The 23,456-nt window shown below is 45.5% G+C and overlaps 1 protein-coding gene across 1 annotated transcript in view; it reads right to left on the reverse strand.

The window, feature by feature from the left end:
* The window catches only part of MYH9 (myosin heavy chain 9), a 90,574-nt gene that overhangs the window by 4,474 nt on the left and 62,644 nt on the right, over positions 1-23,456 (reverse strand). Inside the window, exons 15-37 of the mRNA XM_019544829.1 lie at positions 23,303-23,417; positions 20,601-20,794; positions 19,435-19,556; positions 18,902-18,971; positions 17,502-17,662; positions 15,882-15,990; positions 13,822-13,953; positions 12,988-13,194; positions 12,046-12,183; positions 10,685-10,808; positions 9,731-9,902; positions 8,947-9,159; positions 8,355-8,499; positions 7,568-7,774; positions 6,010-6,114; positions 4,391-4,543; positions 3,806-4,054; positions 3,163-3,375; positions 2,201-2,413; positions 1,708-1,869; positions 1,250-1,378; positions 818-906; positions 510-633 (exon numbers count right to left, since the gene is read on the reverse strand). Coding sequence (XP_019400374.1) covers positions 510-633; positions 818-906; positions 1,250-1,378; positions 1,708-1,869; positions 2,201-2,413; positions 3,163-3,375; positions 3,806-4,054; positions 4,391-4,543; positions 6,010-6,114; positions 7,568-7,774; positions 8,355-8,499; positions 8,947-9,159; positions 9,731-9,902; positions 10,685-10,808; positions 12,046-12,183; positions 12,988-13,194; positions 13,822-13,953; positions 15,882-15,990; positions 17,502-17,662; positions 18,902-18,971; positions 19,435-19,556; positions 20,601-20,794; positions 23,303-23,417 — 3,546 coding nt within the window. The remainder of the gene's footprint in view (positions 1-509; positions 634-817; positions 907-1,249; positions 1,379-1,707; positions 1,870-2,200; positions 2,414-3,162; positions 3,376-3,805; positions 4,055-4,390; positions 4,544-6,009; positions 6,115-7,567; positions 7,775-8,354; positions 8,500-8,946; positions 9,160-9,730; positions 9,903-10,684; positions 10,809-12,045; positions 12,184-12,987; positions 13,195-13,821; positions 13,954-15,881; positions 15,991-17,501; positions 17,663-18,901; positions 18,972-19,434; positions 19,557-20,600; positions 20,795-23,302; positions 23,418-23,456) is intronic.

Raw genomic sequence — 23,456 nt, forward strand, 5'->3', positions numbered from 1 at the left:
GAAGTGGGCTGGAACTACTTCTGGTCCACTTTCGGGTCTCCTGCTGAGCACAGTGGGGAGCCCCCTGCGCTCCTGTGGGACGCTCCACCCACCCCAGCATTCCTGAGCCACCTGCTATCTGAATGAAAAGCAACTTTCTATATAATGCAACTGTTCTAAAAGGCCAGTCAGATTTTACAAATCAGGACTTTCAGTTACCCCTTAATTCACCAGAAATTAGGACATGGCACATTTTCTGCAGACTTTCCAATGCCAGCTACTTTTCTTCTCTCATAAAAAGGAGTGTTTAATGATTGCAAAAAATCTGTATGAGTTCTCACTGACCACTGATTAGCTTCTCCAATTTTTCTACAGCAATACATGGACACTGTATCCAACTCCTTGTTGTGTAAAGGACTTTGGGAAATATGTACCTGCTGAAAAGACAGCAGGTAATGGACCCTAATGTCTGCTTGGGAGTTTATACACATTAGAGGGTTCCTACTGGTGGGCAGACCCCGGGCTAGTACCTGGAGATTTGCTTTCTTGAGCCGGTCATTGACCATTTCAGTGTTGCTCTGCTCCTCCTCCAACTCTTCCTCTAGCTGAGCTATGCGGGCCTCCAGGCGTCGCTTCTCCTCCATGGCTAGAGCTCTGAGAGACATATGATCAGATCTCAGTAAGTATTGGTGACATCAGTGCAATGCATTCAATGGAAAAAGCTTACCAATTATGCCTTTACAAAGCCGCTGTTGCCCTTCATGTGCCCAGAGGTTACAGGCACACACTTAACATACAGCATGGCTTCTCATCCCAAATGAAGGGATTCCTTACTCACCCTTTGCCACTGCTATTGGCAATCTCATCAGCCAGCTCATCCCTTTCTTGCTGGGCTTGGCGCTTGGCACGTTCAGCAGCTGCAAGTTCCTAGAATGAAGAGCAGACTGTCAGTAATGCAGTGTAAAGCTACCCATCAAGGCAGACCAAGGGAAGCAGTTAGTGGTATGGGTGGAACTGTCTGGTTTCTGTTAGCTGGCAAGCTAGAGGACTTGTGTTCTCTCCTTCAACATGGCTCCCTGGGTGCCACTTACTCAACCTTGGCCTCTACTTGCCACAGGGCAAGGAGGTGGGGGGAACTGAATCTCTTACTCCTAATAATTGCTATGCTTAAGAGCAACAGATCAAGCTGGTGTCTACAGTTACACTGAAAGCCTAGGTTTTGGCCAAAAGGAAGCAAATAGCCCCACTGCTTCAATGCAGGCTCTACTACCTCTTGCATTTGTATCATCTCGGCCTCCATATTCTTCATCTTCTTCTCATTCTCTTTGGCTTGTGCCAAAATCTCTTCTCTAGAGGTACGCGTGTCATCCATCTCCCGCATACAATCTTTCATTTGTGCCTGGAAAGACAAAAAAGAGGCACAGAGTGAATCCTCATCCCTCCCACTATATTACAGTCCAAGCAGAGACCTACAGGAGTGGGTTCCTTAGAACTCCAGTAAGGGAGCAATTAAATGAACTGACAAGAGCATTAGTTACAAGAACAAATGAGCTACTGCTGAATCTTCCTGGTCAAAATGCTGTTCAGATTGAAGTTTGCACATATTAGGCTACACTTCTCAATTAGAACCAAGAACCCACATCAGAGCAACATGGATCACCACCCTCCTTTTCTGAGGTAGTGCCAGGGTGCATAAAAAGGTGGCAGGAACAAGAGAGACAGTCTTACCTGCACTTTGCGAAGCTGTTTGATGGCTTCATCACGGTTCTTGTTGGCAGAGTCTATCTGGCCCTCCAGATCCTTCAGGTCCATCTCTAGCTTTTTCCTGGCAGCCACAGCTACGGAGCGCTGCTTTCTCTCATCTTCCAGCTCTACCTCCATTTCCCGCACCTATTAAAAGAAACAACATGTTGGCAGAAATTGAACAAAGTTTGTACAAGCACATGTGCATGGGCCACCTCCCAAAGGGACCAAATCATACAGGTACAATGCAAGAAGCTAATCCACGTTCTGGTGGGAGAGGGGAAGAGAGAGTTTTGATTGTACACAATTATGGGAACAACAAACCATGGAAGCTGCTGTACCTGAAAGTGCCTTGTGGTATAAGCAATACCACTACAGTAACAACATGGCACCACCACAGTCCAGCTGTCCTAAGATAGGTGGAATAAAGTGCTTCTTATGTATACAAAATTTCCAGTGCCCCTGAAACTGGCTTTACCTGTCTGATCAGCTGTTTCCTCTTCTCTTCATTCTGCTCATCACGGCCCTGAAGGTCACGCTCAAACTGTGCTTTCATGGCCTGCTGGTTCACTTCTAGCCGCAGCTTGGCATCTTCTGTGGCCTGCAGCTCATCCTCCAGCTCTTCCAGCTGAGTCTTCATCTCCTCCACCTGCTGTTCCAAGGCTCGCTTAGCCTTCTCCAGTTCATGAACCTGAAGCATAAGAATACATATTAGGTCTCCCAGCTAAAAGTCAACAACTTGCCCCATCCTGAGGACAAAGAGGCAGCCAAATACACCTACCAGCTCAGTGAGAAAAAGATACAAGGACATAAGGACATGGTCCTTTCTACCTACCATCCTCATCTCTCTACACTGTGACAATAATGTCCCCCATAAGAAGAGCCCTTAACCATGTCAAAAGGAAGCTGCTTACGTATTTGAGAGCCATTAATGCAAACCTTACCCTACACCACGTTTGCCCACTAAGGTCATCTCCAACCAGGTGCCCTGGGAAATTTTAAATGGGAAACATCTGGCCAATGATGCCCGAGACACTCTTGTTTCTTTGCAAAGACATTATAAAAAAGCTTCAAATCTCTTTAATCTCCTATGCAAACTCTGACAGGCCTTACCACTAATCTTTAGTGTCTTTAGACTTTGGTCACCATATCCCCTTCTCTGACTGGCTTCCTATCTTTCAAACACTAGACTTACCTGCTCCCTCTCTCCTCACTAAGCCATAAGTTTCACTTCACCACTTCCAAACTTGTATTTTTCCAAGCTCTTACAAATCTCACCTCTAGCTGTTGCTTTTCACCAATTCATAAGAAAACAGCCTCATTTTACTCCAAAAAAACATGCCTTTCTCTACAGGTGCTTTTCATCGTGTGAGATTTCGTAGAAGTTCACTGACAAGTTGGGATGTAGCTAGTCATTCTGGTATGAGACAACATACTTACACTCTTGCCAACATCGTCCTTGGAACTCATCAGGTCCTCCATCTCTGTGCGGAATTGCTTATTGAGTCGTTCCAGCTCTGCCTTCTGCTCCATGGCTTCTTCCAAGGCTCTAGCCAGAGAGAGGGCTTTGGTCTCTTTTTCACGTGCTTCTGCTTCAGCACGGTCCCGCTCTTCTGCATACTTGGCGGAGATGTTCTTCTCCTCTGCCAACAGCTAAAAGGGGGACAATACAAGGGCTATGAGAATCACTGAGAAGCAAGAACTCACTTGTTCTCTACTGCTTTTTCAGTCAGTGTTTTCAACTGAGTGGAATGAGATAGGCAGAGAACATGGCTTTTGGAGCCAGTCATACAGTCCCCAATTCTGTGGCCAGCGCTAGAACTAGAACCCAACTGAATAAGTCTCTAGGCTCCCAGTGCCACAAAAACCTCAAAGTTACAGCCAGATCCAGGAGATGGCTACAGACAACAATACTTCCAAGCAACAGTTACACAAATGAGGTCAACTCAAAATTTCAGACTCCTGGACATGAGGTGACACTAGAGTTCACATGCATGAACACTGAGCACATTCTTATCCACCCTGGGTAAGAACGTGATGGGAAAAGGTGGATTTATTATAGGGGCAACAACTGACAATCTACCTGATCAAACTTCTTCTGTTTTTTCTCCAGGTTGGAGACTATTTGTCGCTGGTGATCAAGGTCCACAGTGAGGTCATCCAGCTCTTGCTGCAGCCGAGTCTTTGTTTTTTCCAGCTTGTCAAAAGCAGCTGCCTTCTCCTCATAACGCTGGATCATAGCCTCCAAGTCCTTCTGCAGCTTCTTCTTGGCTTCTTCCACTGTCTCTAGGCAGCCCAGGCCATCATCCACCTTCTTCTTCATGTCTGCTATCTGGAGAACGGAAAAGGAGACAAGGGATTAAGTAAAACCAGATACACCAGCCTAATTCTAAAGGAGTGATTTTAGATCAGACTTCCTCAGCATGTGGGATATGTAGGGTCCCCCAAGGTTACACACAAAAATGTTTCCACAGGGGAAACTATTCAGACATCTAAAAACATTTAGCTTGCAAACAGCAGCTATGTTTCCACCAGGAAAAGCTTTCTTTTGTTAACAGGTCCCTCTTATACCAATACTCTGCACATGAGCTAGATGTTTTAAGGATGAGCTCTGTGCTTGCATTTTCCCTTTACAGAAAGATCTCTTCTATGTGGTATGGTTCCATACCTGTTGGTGAAGGACTGAAATCTGTTTCTCCAGATTGATCTTTGCCTCCTCTTCCTCTTCTAGCTGCTCTTTGATGCTGTTCTTCTCATCCTCCATCTGTTTCAGCTTGGTGCTGAGGCTCAGTTTCTGCCGAGTCTCCTCCTGCAACAGCTCCTACAGTGCAAAACACCATGTTGGGATTGAGCTCCTTTCCTTTAGGGAACAAGGAACTTTACAAACTTAATCTCACTTCTAGCAATGTGGACTAGAAAGGTTCATTTTCAGCCTGCCACTTCTTCACAGATAAGAAGCTGAATACAGAATTCAAGTGCCTGCCTATCAGACAGCAAGTATGGAATGAGAAAGAACACCCAAGAGGGCCCTCAGTCTGTTATAGTCCACTCCTTCACTGCACAGAAGGGATGCACAAATACCATCATGTGCCTCCCAGTTCAGTCCCCTCATAATCCTTTCTGGTGTTCTCTATGAAGAGCGTGCAGATCTTTAAAGCCATTCCCAGAGTTTATGCTGGCAAAAATATATATTCTGCCATCTCAATTTCATGGCAAACATGAACACTAAACATTTGAAGAGCGTGAACTTGCTTATAAACAAGCTTTTCACTTCTAGGCGCAGGTGGGCATTTTTACATGTGCAAGTAAGTGCCACAGCAGGAGCTTTGAAAAGCACCCAGTGCTGCGACACTTGCAGTTGTATAAGTAGTGAAATGCGTGTTAGCACGGAGAAAATGGCTGTGGGACGCTTTTGAACTAACACACCTTGGAGGTGCTTTATTTCAAAAGCGCACTGCCACCATTTTTCTGTGCGCTGATGCACGTTTTGCTGCTTATACAACTGCATGCAGCGCAGTGTGCATCAGCTTGCATGCAGAGCAGACTCGATTAATCGAGTCTGCTCAGAAGTGGCGGATCACCGAACAAAAAAGTATGTGTATAAATGCCCATGATTACCAAGAACAACCTAAGAACTGCTCAGGGCAGCATCAATATGGATTAAAATATGCTGCCACTATTGGGACTGGATGACAGAGGTTGATGAGAATCATCTTCCTGTCAATGCACACTTGTTCTACTGTGCACCAAAAGTTTTCCTAAGATGAATAATTGTTAACAGACGTTGAAGATTATGCTACAGTTGAACTGGTGTTGTGGTCAACCACCAAACAATTTAGCCTATACCACTTCTTCAGCCTTATCATAGCTATCCCCTTGTGCATCTCTGAATAATTCCTTCTCTTTCCTAGATGAGACTGCAAATTTAAGGTGTGAACCCCACATTTCCCACTCAGTCAAGCCTTCCATAGAGGAACACCCCCAAATTTTAATGATTTGCTCTTCTAAACAGGCCTTAATTGGTTAGTCCTGGGTTTTAAAACTGAATGCAATAGTCTAGACATGGCTGAGTCAGAACCCTCTCTCCAGTACCTCCTTCCTCCATGATGTCCTGCCTCTGCCTACAAAGCCTAGAACCACATGCGCATTTTGCTATCAACACAAATGAATTTTACTCAAGTTGACCATCAGTTGAAAGTTACATTAGCTGTAAACACTGGATGTACAATCCAGATATGTTAAGCAGAAGCATGATGGACACCACACCCTGCAGATCCCACATCTCACTTGCGTATCCTGAAGCTGTGACTCCAGAGTAGAGAAATCTTTTGCTAATTTGATTGACTTGCTGTCCGACTGGTTCAGAAGGCCTGTCACGTTGTCCAATTCAACCTGCATGAAGAGTTAAAGCACGACAATTATCAAATAGAAGAGCAAATGAGCAAACTAGGAGGCAGCTGTGTAGGTCTGAGAACTATAGGTGTGAGAAAAGCCACCTTCTCAGCTGTAAGTAGAACATTCATGTCTTACAGTCTCAAGGAACTAGAGGTGAAATTCTTCAATATGGCAGGACAAAAGAGTTTTTTCACCTACAGTGGCCTGAACTGCAGTGGCCACTCATGCTGCTGAGGTCAACGCAAGATTTGACACAGCCACTCAAAGTTAATGTGAGCTACTAGTAAACGGAGATGTCCCTCCTTAACCTCAACCTGCCCCAAGACTACATATGCTAGTTCCTCTGTGCCACTGTTCGTCACACTGAGACTACTACCTACCCGCAAGGCTCAGCTTGCAATTAGTGAGCCCTATATAAAGGAAGTGGTCAGTATCCACTCTTGAATGGGAGGGAGGAGCTGTTCACTACTTCCTTATGAAGGGGATAGTGATAATTACAACAAGTGTTTTCAGCCTTTTCCACATTATGACCCTAAGTTTCAGGACCATTTCCTTCTAGTTTGTGGCACATGAAAGGAGTCATAACCCATCCTGTCGTGAACTCTGGTTTGAGAGCCCATGAGTAATAGAACTCCACTGTGAAAGGAAAACCCTCTGCACACTGCAAGTGGAATAGACATGCTAATATACCAGATGACTTACACCCTCAAATGGCAAAGTGATCAATTCCTGAACCAACTGACACCTGCTCAAGGTAGGTTAAGTCTGCTCTGTGTCCCACCTTTTAATGGGGGCTGGCACTTACAAAGCTGCTGGAAAGGGAACAGCATATTTGTCTCCCACAGGGACTCAAACATACCACCAAGGAATTAAAAAAAACCCCCCAATTTGGCTAAGAAAACAGATGGGGCCATCTACTGCCCCAGACAGAGATGAAAGTGTCACAGAATCATAGAGAAGCAGGGCTTGAAGGGACCTCCAGAGGTCATCGAGTCTAACTCCCTGGCGGAGGCAGAATCATTCCTATCCAAACCATTCTATACAAAACCATTATCTCACTACTTAGCAAAAACTAACTTGCCAACCCTGACAATGCAAGACGTAACACCCTAAACTTTCATAGGTAAAGCAAGGGAGCTACAGCAGTCAATATCCTGCTTCTATAAAAGGTTGTTAATATATGTTCGAGAGATCCTAGGTAGGGAGCTGAGCCCCCACACTACAGAGGAAGACAACTCCCTGCCAGCCTATACCAATCTGACCATGGGGTAAAATTCCTTCCTGCCCCCAATTATGGCCATTAGTCTGACCATGAGCAAAAGGGCAAGATCCTTTAGCCAGGAACCTCAAGCTTTTGTCGTCTTACAACCATCCTGCCTACCCTAGCTCTGTGCTGACCCAGGAGCTGGGGTGTGTGTTGGGAGGGGTGGGGAAGAGTCATGACCCTCACCTGCAGTTTGTTGACCTTCTCAGCCAGCTCTGTCCGTACTCTCTCGCCCTCTGCAAATTTCACCTGCAGCTCTTGAAGCTGGGTCTCTACTTTTTTCCGCTTGTGCTCAGAGTCCCCTTTGCCCTGGAGAAGCACTTTCACTTCATTGGATAGCTCGGCACGGTCACTCTCCAGAGTCTGCTTTGCTTTTTCAAGGTTCGCTTTTACCTGAAAGGAATTAAAGAAAGCCAGCAGGGTTTTAGATGTGATGGTGATGTTTCAGTTGAAGTGAGTTTTTTATTGTGCTATGAAGCTAATGGTGTGCGTCTCACTGCTAGGACATGACTGCTTCCCAGGAAAGTTTATATCAGTGAGAATTCAGCACCCAGCCGCAGAAAAGCAGCAAATGTTTTCTTAGTCAAAATGAAAAACAAATCAGATAGACCTGGCAACAGTGCTGTACTATTCAGACTCCTGAACTAAGCCCTGAGCAGTCACAGTGAGAGCAAGGCAGTGCCATCAGTGAAAGGAAATTAAGTTTGTCCTGGCTAGGGAGAACTTTCATATAGGAAATCAAAGCATTAGATGGAAATATGAGGGGTAACTAAATACCATGCTTCGGGGTATAAGCTGACCTATGGTGGTGAGGTAGGCAGAGAGTACACAGAAATATATAGTCCATACAAGCACACAGTGGTTATTTCTATGTGTTCCTCTGAGGTGCTAAGAATTGGCTCTTGATGTATAGACTAGCTACTGTTCCAGAGGGACTGTGTAACATGGCCCCATGGCTCCACTCTTTACATACCCGCTTGGTTTGTTCTAGCTGCTCTGCCAACTCCTCCACAGCCTGTGCATGTTTCTGTCTCATCTCCTGGATTTGTGCCTCATGGGTCTTTGCCTCCTCATCCAGGGTCTTCTTCAGAAGAGTTACCTCCTGTTCCCGTTTAGATCTGTGAAAGTCAGTCATTTCTAGTTAGATACCAACAGACAGGACCAAACAAGATGTATATGTGCTATCACCAACAGCTTAACAGACCTTTTATGGAGAGGATACTCAGGACCAGTTTAGAAACTCAAACTATGAAGAGATGTTATTGGATTGGGGTTTTTTTGTTTTTTGTTTTTATCAGAAGCCAGTTTTACTCAAGACTGAAGTCTGTAAATACCAGCATAAATCAACAACTGAAATATTATGTTGCACACTTTAGATTTCACTGTCTGCAAAGAACTTATAGTAAAACTAGGACACCACTGACTTTCAGACCAGAAAAGGAACCATCTTGTGAGAGACTGCACACTGATTTCTTAAGTCTCTGCAGTTGCTATGAAGAGTGGTGAGCATCCGATCTGTTATCTCCTCACATATTGGTGAGCTGGGGTAAAGATGGTGTAGTTACCTGAGTTCTTGCTGTGCAGCTGTTGAGTCTAGTGTGTCCTCTAGCTCAGTTTTCAATGCCTCCAGCTCCTCCCCCAGATCCCGCTTCTGCTTCTCTGCTTTGTTCCTGGCTGCTCGCTCAGACTCCAGATCTTCTTGCAGTTCAGTGATCTGCGATTCCAGCTCACGGATCTTCTTCAGGGCCATGTTCTTCTGGGATGACTCTTCTTCTACCCTGCATGCAACACAGACCTTTGATTAGAGGCAGCTTTAACTATACACAAACCTAAATGATTGCCTGTCTTCAGAACTGCGGGCAGGAGAAATGGTAGTGCTCTAAACTGCCTTACAAGAAGCCAAACTCCAGTTTCTAGTCTTTGATGCTCTGCAATTAGAGTCTTGTTCTACCTGTCATTGACTGAGGGAAGATTAGCCAACTCAAACTGGGGAAGAGAAGCCGACTGTGGAAAAAGGTAGAAGAAAAGGAACTTCTGTACTATGCCATCCTCCCCATTACAAATTCAACCCTTTCAGTGCTGCTTTCCATGTCTTTTCAGTAGAGATGTCTCATGTTAAGCTCCTTCGACATACTGCTACTATAATGAAACATTCACAGTGCAAAGAACATTCATGTTCTAACACCGTAGGGTCTCTGGCAGGAACCAGCCAGAAAAAAACCTAGTGTCAAGTGCATGGATTTTGTAGTCAAACCCACCAGTTTAGAACAACTGCAGATTTGGTCTGGCCCCTACTTTATGAGAAGTGTCACAGGATGAGAGGAAGTGACCCTGGAGACAAGACCTCACCTAGCCAGAGCTGCTTGTAGCTCCTCTTCCTTCTTGGCCAGCTGCATTTTTAGTTCTGCGATCTGAGCCTGCAGCTCAGCAATCTGGTCATGCAAATCACTAGAGTCTCCTTCAAGCTTTCTCCGGGTCTTCTCCAACTCCTGCCGCTGCTTTTCTTCACGACGCAGGCGCTCTGAAGGAGAGATGCGAAAGAGGGACACACATTCCTGAAGCATTGTGTGATGCTTCTCCTAGGGGAAGTGGAACTGTTTAACTGACTGTCTGCTCTAACTGACGGTTGTCTGCCAAACCGCCATGCCGCTGGACACAGCATGGTCTCTCATAACCTGTAAGTGACTGCCCCCAATCTCGCACTCAAGAAGACAAAAAAAAAAAAACCCATCCCAGATCCAATTCTTACATTGCAACCATCCCTTCCTTTCTCTCTCCACTGTTATAAGATTGACTTGGTCATCCAATATAATATCAGCTCCTCCCAATTGAGATCCTGCAATGGCTTTCCTCCCTCTACAGAGAATGGACTGTCCCATGCTGTGTTATCAAGGCCAGTCAGAAGTAAAGTATCTTTAAGCCTACAGTCTGAGCCACCTTAAGAAGGAGATCAGCTGTACTAACCCCAGTGGACAGGTACTGCTGGAAGTGGAAGAGTACAGATACTCCCACAGCTAAAGACATGGAACCAGTCTCTCTTCTCCATTAGTCTGCTGCTTTACAGAGGATTTTTATTTAGACCAAAGCTCGGCTGACAAGGCAAATAACCTTCAGCTAGCCAGTCACTGAATGGTTCCATCAGACTAATCAATAGACTACACATTACAGTACCAGTGCTATTAACTCCTTGGTAACTGGAATGAGACCACAGTCCTAAGAATTAATCAAATTTACTAAATTTTGATCGATAGCAAACCACCTCAGTGACAAATACACAACTCCCTCTCAGGCTCATCTCCCTACCTTCCAGGTCTGTGATCATGGCTTCATGCTTGTTCTTGAGTTTAGCCAGACTTTTAGACTTCTCCTCTTCCTCTGTCAAGTTGGTTGTGAATTCCGATATTCTATCTTCCAAGAGTTTCTTCTCCTGCAGGATTTAAAAGCATCACATTTGGTGCAGGAATTTTGAAAGGCTAATTTTTATAATGATGAGCATTTTATAAACAGGCATAAACCATTAGGTATTCTTTCATCTATCACCATGTCCATCACAAAGTAAACCTAGACATGGTCTGATTTAGATGAGGAGAAGTTGCTGACCGGACTTTCCTGGGGTATCCCAATGCCAGTATCATTCAGTGACCAAAAGCCCTACTGAAAACTGTATCAGGGTGAACAGAACACAGGGACAGTGTAAGCCTATCATGTCAGTCATCAGAATTAGAAGTCAGATGCCATCTAATTTATGCCAAAGATGTCCCACACTCCTTCACTGGGCTTCCACAATTTATTCTGTTGTCTCCCTAACATGAAGTCCGACTGTCTTCTTTGTGATGTGTAGAGGAGTATGCGGGGGCATGTGCCTCCCCCCTCCCATTTCTGCACCAACAGCATGGTGCAGAGTTGTGCCCCTACACTGTCAGCTCATAGACAACATTAAGTGTTGTCTTAATTGTGCCAAGCTGCACCCTCAGAGTTCAGGAAAGGAAATCTGATCCCTTCCCCACCTACATAATTCCTGTTCATGTTCAAGAGCAGCAGAAGCTGCAAGAACAGAGTACTCTTTCTGGAGGTCTGGAAGATGATTGGAGAACTGGGGCAGGAGGATTCTAGGCTTTCTAGCCATCTCTCCACTGAAGGGCTCAAGGAACAGGTGCTCACTGGCCTCAAACAAAGACTGAATGGGGTTGGAGACTTCTAGACCCATAGGACCACCTCCCAGGAAGGAAATTTAACCTATTTCCCTTGAGCTGATATAAAGACAAAGGTATCCCCCTGATCCAAGATTGAGAATATATTCCAGACGCTGCTTATTTTGAAAAAGGGCTGACTTATGTTGAATAGTCCTTTCAAAACTGAAACATCACAAGCCATTTAAACAACACACAGCTCATCCAGGCATGAAACTGGACTGCAAAGGTATGCTCGAAAGGTGGAATATTTGATCAAGACTAGTTAAATACTGCATCAGTCTCTGCATATTGAGCTGGAAGTGGCTAAGAATGGCAGCTAGTTTCACGAGTGGATTCACCTCAGGAAGTCTGTGTCATGAATTTAGCTCCTTCCTTGTTGTGCCACCTCTGGAATAGTTCACTATCGGGCTTCCATATCCACCAGGACAGTTATTGCTTCCTGCATGGTCTGGAGATCTCCATGAGTCTTACCTTGGCCAGTTTGAGATTGTGATCTTCCAGAACGATCAGATCTTCTTCTAATTTCTTCACCTTGGCCTCAGTGGTCACTTTCTCCAGCTGTAGCTTCTGCCTTGCACTCTCTTCCTCCTCCAGCTGCTCCTCCAGTTCCTGCCCAAGGCCAAGGCATAAACATGGGATAGGTTAGTACTTATTACTCCTGCACCAGCATTGTGGTACAAACAGAAGGGAGCCTTAGAACAACAAATCTGTCCCTCCTCTGTGGACGCATTCGGGTTTTAAAAAGAAATCAATATTTGGTAGCTAATTGTCATGGTACACTGGTGTAAGTTAAGTAAATTCCCTGGCATACATCTAGTGAACTTCTCTAGCAGAAGAAGCAGTACTACTTTGCATGGGAGATGGCTCTTTGGAAACAGTGACTGAATAGTTGCTCATAACATGATTGGATGGACACTTGCTTAGATTGGCTGTATGAAGGCAGCAACTATCTTGCACGGCTGTATGCAAGTCAATTAGGCCCCAAACACTAGAATTAGAAGAACCATCTTCTTGATAAATCACCAGAGATGGCAAAATCTGCTGACTTCTTGGGAACATAGGAGTGAGAGATCCAAATTAATCCCTAATTAACAGCAGACCTTATTTTCTATACCAGTGACTCCCAAACCTTTTTTTCACTACACCATAGACAACCCCCAAGAGTCTCAGACACTTATCCAACTCTTAACTGAAAAGGAGAGGGCCAATTCTAGTTTGAACCACTTACCACTAATCTACCAGACCATCAGTGGTCCATCAACCAGTCTGAGAACTGACATATCACTCTTTTGATATAATTATTTATTGCCCCCACCATCCTTGCTCTTTCCACCCCAGTGAGATTAAATGAATGTTCTAGTCCCTGCCAAACTTCTCGCCTACACAAAAAGGAGTCAATACCAGGAGATTTACCTGAATGTTCTGTTGCATTTTCTTCTTCTCAATCTGCAGATGTTGACACCGTTCTTCCTCTTCTTCCACCCTGGCCTCCAGATCATGACAGATATCCTCCAGCTCTTGTTTCTTGGCAGTTAGGCGAGCTCTTATCTCCTCAGCCTCAGCACAGAGTTCAGTCTCTGCCTGCAACTGCTCCTGCAGCTGCATCTTCTCTGCCATTAGCTACAAAGGACACAAGCCCAGAAAAATTGCAAATTACCTGGACCTTGAGCAAGTTTACTTTTGTCCTATTAATTTGCCCAACTTTCTTTTAGCTATGATCTTGTTAACATAGGCACTGCAAAGGCCTAGACACAGCAATCTCCTGAAGCTAATCAAAAGCCAAGGTAGAAATGTCATCCTTTGGAAGTTTGGTCCCCTACATAAACTTGCAGAGCATAACCACAAACAGTTTCAGTGGCCCTGAAAAAGATATCCTGGGACCACCCTGTTTGAGCGAGGGAGATTTCCTCCACCCCCACAGAAGGAACACAAATAGATGTCAGCTCCACAGAAAAGCCTTTTATGTTCCAAGCCAAAAAGAATCCATTAGTGACCATGTTCTATTCCAGTGACTCTCCACAATACCCAGCCAAAGGAGAATTTCATTCAAATGAAGTCTGTAACAGAGCAACAGCTGTTCACTATACCATGGTGATCTGCAAAGGGAACAAAACAACTAGCCTACATACTTTGGAAAGCAAGAATCTGTAGTCTCTGCATCTTGGACCAGCAAAAGAATAGAATACCTATCCAGCAGTTTGACTGGTTAAAACACACAACTTTTATACAAGAGGTTCTGCAACTCACCTGTGCTTGGAGGGTTTCCATCTCACTCAGTCTATTTTCTGCAGCCACCTGTTTCTCCTTGACCTTCACCAGCTCTTCTTCCTTGGCCATCATCTCTTCTTCCTGCCTGCTGACCTGCAGCAGGGGTTTCACCTGCAGGAAGGAAACAGTTGAAACATACAGGGAGTAAGAAGGCACGCATTCAGCATGAAGAGTTTCTAGCACTCAAGTGCATATTGCAAAGGCTTATGAATCAATTATCCTGCTTTCATACAGGGGGTTGGACTAGATGACCTCTTTTTCGTCAGGAGTCAAGGCAGCAAACAGACTCACCGGCCCATCATTACCAAGCGGGGCTGCTGCCAATGGCCCAACTACCCCGAACTGACTGCAGTTCCCTGGATGAGCATGCCTGCCTGCTTATAAAAGTAGCCCTGTCGGTGCCCAGTAGGCTACTTAGAACAGCCATGGGCTTCTGACTCCTTAGTTTCCTGGGTCCTACCTGTCAATTCCTAGTTTCCCAATCTTCAGGTCCTGCCTTTTAGAACATTTATACACATATTTTTTCCCCATAACGTGTTGGGAGATCTGCCACTTTGGAGCAGACTCAATTAAATGAGTCTGCTCTGCGCATGGGCTGAGGCAAACTGCGCTGTGCTGCATGCAGTTGTATAAGTGGCAAAACGCACATCAGAGTGCAGAAAATGGAGGTGGTGCGCTTTTGAACTACAGCACATCCAAGGTGTTTTAGTTCAAGAGCATGCCACTGCCACTTTCTCAGCACTGATGAGCATTTTGCCACTTAAACTGCAAGCGGTGCAGTGCCGGGTACTTTTCAAAGCAACCAGCACTGTGGTGCTTACATGTGTAAAAATACATTTAGTTCCTAGAGTCTTCCGTGTGTATTCCTGGTTTCCTGTTCCCTGGGTCCTGCTTACTGACTTCATTCTTGTTCCTGGTTTTTGTCTGTTGGTTTCGCGTTCCAGATGCCAGCCTGGACCTCAAACTGTCTTGCTGGGTCCTTGCCCCCTTGTGCTCCAGATCCCAACCTCTGGCAGTTGGCCCCTCGTTTAGCTCAATGACTACCCATTTTCTGGTCCTGTATAACATAGAGATGCTCGTTCTGCAAATCCCTGGCTAGTGACCCTAGCCTGGATGCCTGCCTCCTGTTTCTGACTGCATCACCCAACCCTCCCCTGCCTTGTGGTTCCTCCCAGAGTGCCCTAACCCAGTCGCTTACAGGCCTCAGTCTCCTGACCCACCGGTTTATGTTCCCTTGACTCTAAATGGGACCCTTGCTTCTCTCCCTTTGTCTGTTCCTGAGCCCCTACTGCTCAACCTTTTTCCCCCCATGGGCCAGATGGGAAGTGCCAGGTCTGACCACAGGTCAGAGTGGAAGGCAGGGGTGAGTCTGGCCCTGCAAGGGTGGAGCAGGAGGGAAAGGGGCTTCACCCCGTTCTCCCCCCCACACACAAAGGGGTAGGGGGAAGCAGGACAGAGGGACGTGGCCTGGCCCTGCAGGGAGGAAGGGGGAGCGGACCAGCACCAACCTTGCCCCATGGAGTAATGGGGGTCTCATGTTATAGCAGGGGAAGCACAGGTTTACTTTACTTCTGTTCAGCTTAATCTCATGACTAATAGGAAATTAATAAAAGGATATGAATGTAATAAATCCCTTTGCTCCACAGGTTTGGGGAGAAATGATGCTCTTGGGCAGAGGGCTCAAATGCCAATTCCAGCAAGAACACCAACTAGCTGTGTAAGAAGCAGCCCTCATCCTGGAAGGAGATGCCATCACTGGAGGGCAGGGCTTTTCTGAGCTCAGATGACCTGAGGTTTACTTTTGCCTTTTGCGCAATACAAAATGCCTATGTAACAGAATACCTGGGGAATGCAGGGCGCCCACATGCCTCAGCCTGATCAACGCTGCTTATGGTATTCAGCTACAACACGCTTGTGTTGTGTGAAACAATGACCCTGCTGAGCTCTGTAGAGAAGGGTTTTGTTTGCTCTTGTTGCACATGAAGTACTGTGGTTGCAGCTGTCAACCCATTTCCAAAGTGCCAGGGGAGAAGACATACCTTGGTAAACAGCCTCCACCACTGCCAGTTGCGTAGCTTCAGGTAGGCAGCACAGTTCCTCTGAAGTACCTTCATTGCAGTTAGCTGTTGCTGACGTTTAGCAAAGGCCCTGCACAATAAAGAGGGGTCAGAAAACAGATAAAACCCTCAGGTTCCACACAAACGTCTCCATCAAGCATGTTTGCAGACATACATCTCTAGCTTTCATTTTCAGATGGTTCTTTTAAACTAACTCCGGACTTCCTCTGTTTCAGGCCTTGTTTATCTTGATGCTGCTCAGGCAACAGTGAGCAGCATCCTTCACCATGTTTCTTTTCTAGCAAGAAAGCTTTATCCTCCACTTCTACTAATGAGAAACAGCTCTTCTCTCAGCCTCACTACCCCATCTTATTTCAGAAGACAGAGCAGGGTGGCATCTTGCCCATTAACTTATTGAGGGAGGGAGAATCTTTTGTAAGCTATCATAACATCTGACGATATGGTACAATAGCATTGGATGCTATGATAGCCTATGAAAACTTAACGTATTAACATATTCAGAGAGACTAAGTGCCACCCTGCCCTGCCCTATGCTTAACTTCAAACTAATGCCGCTAACTACCTCTCCATCTCATTTCAGTCTCACTGGAAAAATCTCTTTGCTGCTCTGTCCAGTTTGAGATGGCTACAAAGAACAAATAAAACCACTGTGTTTACAGAAATATGCTGTAGTCTACATTGTACAAGCCATAATCTGTGGCTGCTCAGGCAAGTAGCTTGCCTGTTCAGCTATCCAGCAGAAAGGAGTACGCTTTACTGCCTCTCCAAACTCAAGGAGATAGGAGACACTTGCACAGACATGTCCTTGAAAAAGTCTCTGACAGGATTTTGCCAGTCAGTGTACAGGCAGTCCTCAGACTTACAGTACAATTGGTTCCTGAAAACCGCATCTTAAGTTGAAACATTGCAACTCAGAACTGATTTTCTCGTAAGAAACAAAGTTATAAATGGGGGATTTGTTCCTGAACCAAGGCCCGACACCCTATTTTCACCAAAAACGCTCCAGAATTTTGTACTCGATCAATTGTACATGAGTAATATAGCAACATTAATGTATTTCTATTGTAAATAGCAATCATATTGTTTTGGAAGGATTTCTTTGAGGTGACTTTGCTGGACTTTTTGAAGGGCTCTTGTTTGGACATTTTGAAGGGTTCTTGGCTGGAGTTCTCAGGAGTCTTGGCTGCAGGTTTTTCTGGAGTCTTGTCTGCTTTCTTAAAGAAGTTTGGACAGATGTTCTCCAGGGAAGTGGGTGACACAGCAAACTTATTCGCTGGCATGGTGTCGCATTGAATCAAGCGTTGTAAAGTCGAAACTCATGTCAGAAAGTTGAAACAGGGTGCCAATTTAGAAACGTTGTAAGCTGAGGGCTGCCTGTACTGAAATTTTGTCCTGGTGTCAGGTTCTTTTTAAGATGTACGTGAGATATGAAGAACCCTAAAACAGGAACTAGCTGCTGTATTCTGAACTCAAGTCTTAACAAGAGAGTTAGTCTAAAGGGAACCATTTCTAGCTGAAACTTGAGCCAGTCATCAATGGGCATGCATGTATTTGCTGTGCCTCATGGAAGAGGGTCCTTACTTTCTGGCCAGGTAGCCTCTACAGCATGCTTGGAACCCAATAATGACATCTGTGATCTTCAGATCTCTTTCTTCCTCCAGGTGAGCAAGGACTCCAGCTCTGAAAAATACTTTACTCTGTCCAATCCGGTAAAGGTTTGGATCCAGCTCCAATGCCTTGATCTGAAGTGTGAGAGGGAACAAAAGGATGCAACATTAGAATAGGAGGACAGCTCTAAATTGCACATGAGACTTGAGAGCTAAGATATCCCTTCCCCTGAATCTACAGGTGTGCTCTTGGGAGCATGTCTGGGGCTGACCTTTTCCCTTCTTAAAAAGGGTAGACACACCTACTGACTGCTCCCATATTACCATTTCTAGCCTCCTTAACCTTACTGGAAAAGTCCCAAGAAATTTATTTTTTCCCCTCTAAGGAACTGGTCAATACAGATGTCTAGCACCAAAGATGATGAATTGGTCACATTCTACTTGGAAAAGGTATCTTCAGGGTAATTTTGGGCCACTAGTCTGAACTGCACCCCATCAGTGCTTTTGCTCTAAAGTGGGCTTTTCTGAAGAGACTGCATTAGAACTAGCTATCACTGCAGGCTTCGCAAAGAGAAAACTAGGCTTCAAGGCACATTACTAAGCATTAAGGGCAAGTTCAACATCACTGAACAATCCAGTCCTACCTGCATTGCTGTCATCTTGCAAAGTGCCCTATGCCTGTGTCTAAGCTTTATAGCAGGAAAAATCGTCCTTTGATACTGGACCAGAACCAATGCCCAGTAGAATCAGAGGGGTTTAATTCCCATAATCTTCAGCAGCTTTCCCTTGCAATAGATTAAACTAGGGTGTCCAGCTGGTGGCCTGGCAGGGGTTAACATGAGGGCCTGGCCACTAGTGTTGTGGGATCTCTGGGCTCCCCTTCCCTTCCTTGACTTCAGAGCCATGCACCAGAGGCTAGGGCAGCACAGCCCACAGTGCTAGGGTGCTGGCAATCCAGAGGCCATACAGGGTGGTGCCACAGGGGAGCCCTCAGGGAGCTGAAGGTAGGGTAGAATGCCATGCAGAGGGAGGATGTCTGTCCACATGTGGTTCAGGGAAGTGGGAGAATACCTGCCTGAGCATGTGGTGCAGCAGGGGTTGGGGTGGGGGACAGGACAAGCAAGGAGGGTACCCACCCGCACAAATGTGGGGCATGCAGTTTGGGTGGGGGGTGGGGAAAGGCATGGCCCCTGGTAGTGCTGCTCCCCATGTCATGTTGCCTGTGGGACATGTGTCCCCAACTGCTTTGATGTCAGACAACCTTGAATTAGATACTGCTATTCCGGCTTAAGAGTGCGTACTACGGCTTCTATAATGAGCCTATGGAAGGGCCACTTACAACTTCCCTAGAATGCAAGTTAGGATGTTGCTTACCATCAGCACGCAGGCCTGCTTTCCATCCATGAATCCTTTGGGAATTGAATTTGGAGTCAGGATTTCATATCTGAGGGGGATGGGCAAAGGTGTTAGATCTGTCTGCAAGATATCATGCAAACTGCGTCAGCCTGCTGCCAGGATCAGACAGGACACACACAGCACTGCAGGAAGGTATTAAGCATTCATGGTTTGCAAATGATAAATTATAATTTGCAGCACTCGTGCCTTGTGATATCATACTGTGAAGCAGCAGTCCTGCATGAGGTCTTCTGTCCACCATCCCACCTGCCTATTTCCCATATTCAAAGCTGCTATAAGGGAGAAGCAAGGCAGTCCAAATCCACTGGATTGAGAAAACCTTCCTATGAAATGAGGCAGGGGGAAAATCCTAGGTCACAGCCATGTACAGCTAGGTCCCCTGCCTTTTAACAGTGATGACAATTTACAAGTAAAAGCAAGCAGTTACAGGGCAGACACTTAACCTGGCAAAATGAAGAGGCTGGCATTCAGCCTTGCTCCAAAAGCTTTACCTTTGCCTGAACTCCTGGAAGACGACTCTGTTTGGGAAGCCCTGTCGGCAGATACGGATTCCCTCCAGCACACCATTGCAACGCAGCTGATCCAGGACTAAATGGGGATCCAGTTTGCCAGCCTAGCAAGGGAAGGCATCATTTAGGAATTTCACAGAAAGCTTTACAAGATTTCCCCTCCCTCCCCACCTCCATAAGACACCCAGTATACTGATTCAGTGTAGAGTTCATGCCAGGAGAAGACATAAGGGATGCTCTTAAACCTTCTTATGCAGGCTAGTAAGTAACTACCTTCAAAGTTAAAAGATCTGGGGTTTAATCTTAGTACCATGGTAAGAGGCACATTTGTGGGACTGGGGATCAGATCTCAATAGCACCATATTGCCAGTGCAGAGGAAGCCCAAGATAATGATTCCAGGCTCACCCTGCACCACCAAGTAGCAAGCCAGTCAGTCGATCCTTGCCTCCAGCCTTGGAAGCGCATCAGAGTCAAGGGCTTCAACGTGCTCCAGAGGCTGGAGCCACAGCTGAATGAGGCTACCAGGCTCAGAATCAGGATCAAGGTAAGGATTGTGCAAGAGGGTCAAGGGCTCTGATGCACTCTCAAAGCTGGAAACAGCAGATGATTAGGGCTTCCAGCCTCAGGGGGTTATCAGAGCCATGAGGCTGGGAGCAACGTTCAGCTCATTGGCACCCTAGCCTCGGGAATGCTTGAGAGCCAAAGGATGGAAGCCCCATCCCCAGGCTGATGCCTGGCCCCATGTGCAACTTAAAGCACAAGGGAACCAACTACAAAGTTAGTACACATATTTTGTGTAATAACTTCCTGACTTATTCCTCATTTTAGTGGGCTATTAACTGCATTAATGTGTGGCTGGGTTACTGAAGGCATGATTAACTGGTGTAACGTCTGCCAGGGCTTTGGTGTTTGAGCAAAACCAAGGGAACTGATTAGACATCATTGATCTGAGAGACTTATCAAAAGTAACAGCGATCAGGCTATTTCTGTTGTGCATCATGTGCAATCACTGGAGAAGGAAGAGTCTTTTTACATTTCCCTATAAGCCTTGTAAGGGATGAGAGAGGATATAGCTTCTACAAGCCTGTACAAGTCTACCCCTCATTCCCAAGATGTTCTGGTAGCATTCTGCTGTATTGGCCTTTACCTTCTTCTCGTGGTTGGGGATGATACAACGGACAAAGTTGGGGTTGGTGTTCCGCAGGGTAGCCATCAATTTGGCCAACTGTTCTTTGTAGAGCTGTCCCACTGTTCGGAACATACCCTTCCTGGTTTTAAAGGCCCCTGGCATTGCTGATTCTGACATGCCAGCCACCTGATCCAGCCCAACTATACGATCAACTAAAGATAAAGACAAGGAAAGAATGTTACATTTCTGCAACAGCCTGATAAGATGGGGAAAATGCACAAAGAACAACAGGGCAGAACAGGATAAGTGAAAGGTGCTGCAGGATCCTTTTTGCTTTGTCTCTACACAGGTGTCCAGGTTCTGTACAATATCTGTGCAGGGATGGAGGCAATAAGGAAAAAAAGCAACAGCTCACGACAGGGTGTCCAAGTGTTAGATCCTCTCACACTCCCAACAAATCTACCACTGGCAGGCTGAAGAACAGCTGTACTCTGAATGGCAAAGCAGAAATGGCATGGTGGACCTTGCAAATTAGATACCACACTTACTCAATTTAGAGGTAAGAGATGGCATTTCTAATCGCTAGTCTGACAGACGTGACTTGGGCTCTTTCAGTCTTAAAGGCAATCAATACCCACCGCCCCCCAATCCAAATGGGGCCAAAAATTCAGTCAGTTATGTACAAGGAAAGAATTCAGCTTCATTCACACATCCCAGGTTGAATCTGCAGGGCTGGCAACTAGAAAAAGCCATATTTAATTGCAAGCTCAACCACCATGGTTTGGGATCATAAAGTGCTGATCTCCACAATGCCATTGTTTGAGACACACTTTAGAGTACAAGTGCACTTCAAGTTAGAGACACTAGACAGACTTGCACTTACATTTTTTTTTTTTTGGATGAAGTCTCCTAAAGATCCCCACCTTGTTGGCCTACTAGCATACTGCAAGGATTGGCCTAAGAATTGATGGAGCCATCACCTAATTACATGAGTAAATCGCTTCCATTTTTTCATTACAATTTCACTAGAACCAGGCCAGAGTTTGGGGGCAATGACAAGGGGAAGCTATAGAATTTTCTTTCCCAATGACTCTACTTAGTTCCCACCAGGCTCCAAAACTAGAGAGAGAGAGATAATGTCACATCCCTATCTCATTTGGCTCATAACAATTACATCAACTGTAGTTCCTTCACCTTGCCTATTGTTTGGTATGAAACCTGGAGGCGATTCCTCACCAAAATGGTAACAGGAATCCCAAGAGGGAATATTTAACCTGAGCACTGCTGGGTAAAAAGCTGTTTGCGAGTTGACTGTCCATAAAGGAAAGGGAACACGCTGCGGAGGATTATCTGGTACACAACTAACAAACACAACTATCTGCCACCTCTACAGTACTAGCTACAGTAGGGTCCAGGCTGGCTGGTAAAGGAGGAAAAAAGGTGATGTCACTGTGGAGTTCCAGAAAAAAGCACCCTAGCCTCTGAACAGAACAATCCTCTTAACAACCTTGATCCCTGTCTATGTCAAGAGAGTAAAAAGGACAATGGATTGCAGCAGAAGCTTCAGATAGGAACAAAGCATGGGGACTGATCAACTACAGACTGTTTGCCATTTGGAGTCTGAATGGATTCTGCCAGCCTCCCAAAGAACTAGGGCCACTAAGCAGATTGATGGCCATGTTCCATCCAGAACAAAATGCATTGTCAGAGTATTCAGCTCTCTCTCAAATGGTCAGCAGTTGAAGGCAAATCAAGCCACTGGAGGAGTATTTAATTGGAGTACAGTGTTTAGAGATGCCATCTCAAAACCTTCCCCCTCCAAATCCTGCACTGAAATCCAGTATCACTGGATCTGCATTCAAACAGATGACGAAAAAGTGTTTGCTTTTAGCTAGCCCTACACAAGACCCTGAAGTGCACAGTCAGCATGCGACTATGCCCATGAGTCTACATACCTTCCAGCAAGGTGCAATTTTTGCTTTTGTTTAAAAACTTCACGAGGGACCAGTAGCATAAAGCAAAGGAAATGAACAAAAAGGCAGACAAGCGGGAATGGCGAAGGGACAGAGAAGAGTTAACGGAAGCATTTCTTGCATGGCTCTAGGTTGCATTACACACTTGACAACAGCCGGGTTTCTCAGTCACCTGGTTCTAGATGAAGAATAGGAAAGTGTTGATAGAAATAGGCTCTCTGAACGTTCTGCATCTCTGCAACAGACAGAGACGTCAAAGAAAACCCAAGACAAGAGAGTGATAGCAACAGTAAGACTCAAGGCAACAGAAACTCAAGAGAGGAAAGAGGCAAATACCTAATGACACCGCAGCAAGAATATGCTAGTAGCAGCATCTACAACTAAGTCAACCCTCTGAGATTTCATGTTTGTATGTTGCAACTACAGGCTGCTGACTGATTCATATTTTAACCTAGGATTCTTGAGTTGGAAAATATCTGTGATGCATGTGACAGGCTAATCACAGGCTAAAGAGGGGCATGCGAGCCCCTCAGTCCAGCCGGAAAGGATATTTCTTTTGTGTATAGTACTGCGGAATAAGCAAAGCAAGTGTGCAGCAAGTTCCAGACTGCACTGGTCTCAGTCACTCATTTTTAAGGAGGAAAGCGGCACATCTTACAGAATTCTGACCATCAGATACAGAAGATCTTAGATGGCAATTTCTTTAATAAAAGCTGCCAGTAGGAAGAGAGAATTTCTAACACATACCATCTTTCCATAGCTCGGACACAAACTTATCCGATGACTGGTGGAGAAGAGTAGCAATATTATCATTCAGAGGGTCCATGTTTTTCATCAGCCACTCATCTGCTTTGTAATCCACCTGGGGAGAAAATTGTTTGAGTGATTAAAATGGTCTTCC

Source organism: Crocodylus porosus, unplaced genomic scaffold (assembly GCF_001723895.1).
Source record: "Crocodylus porosus isolate Cpor-Errol unplaced genomic scaffold, CroPor_comp1, whole genome shotgun sequence".
NCBI lineage: Eukaryota > Metazoa > Chordata > Crocodylia > Crocodylidae > Crocodylus > Crocodylus porosus.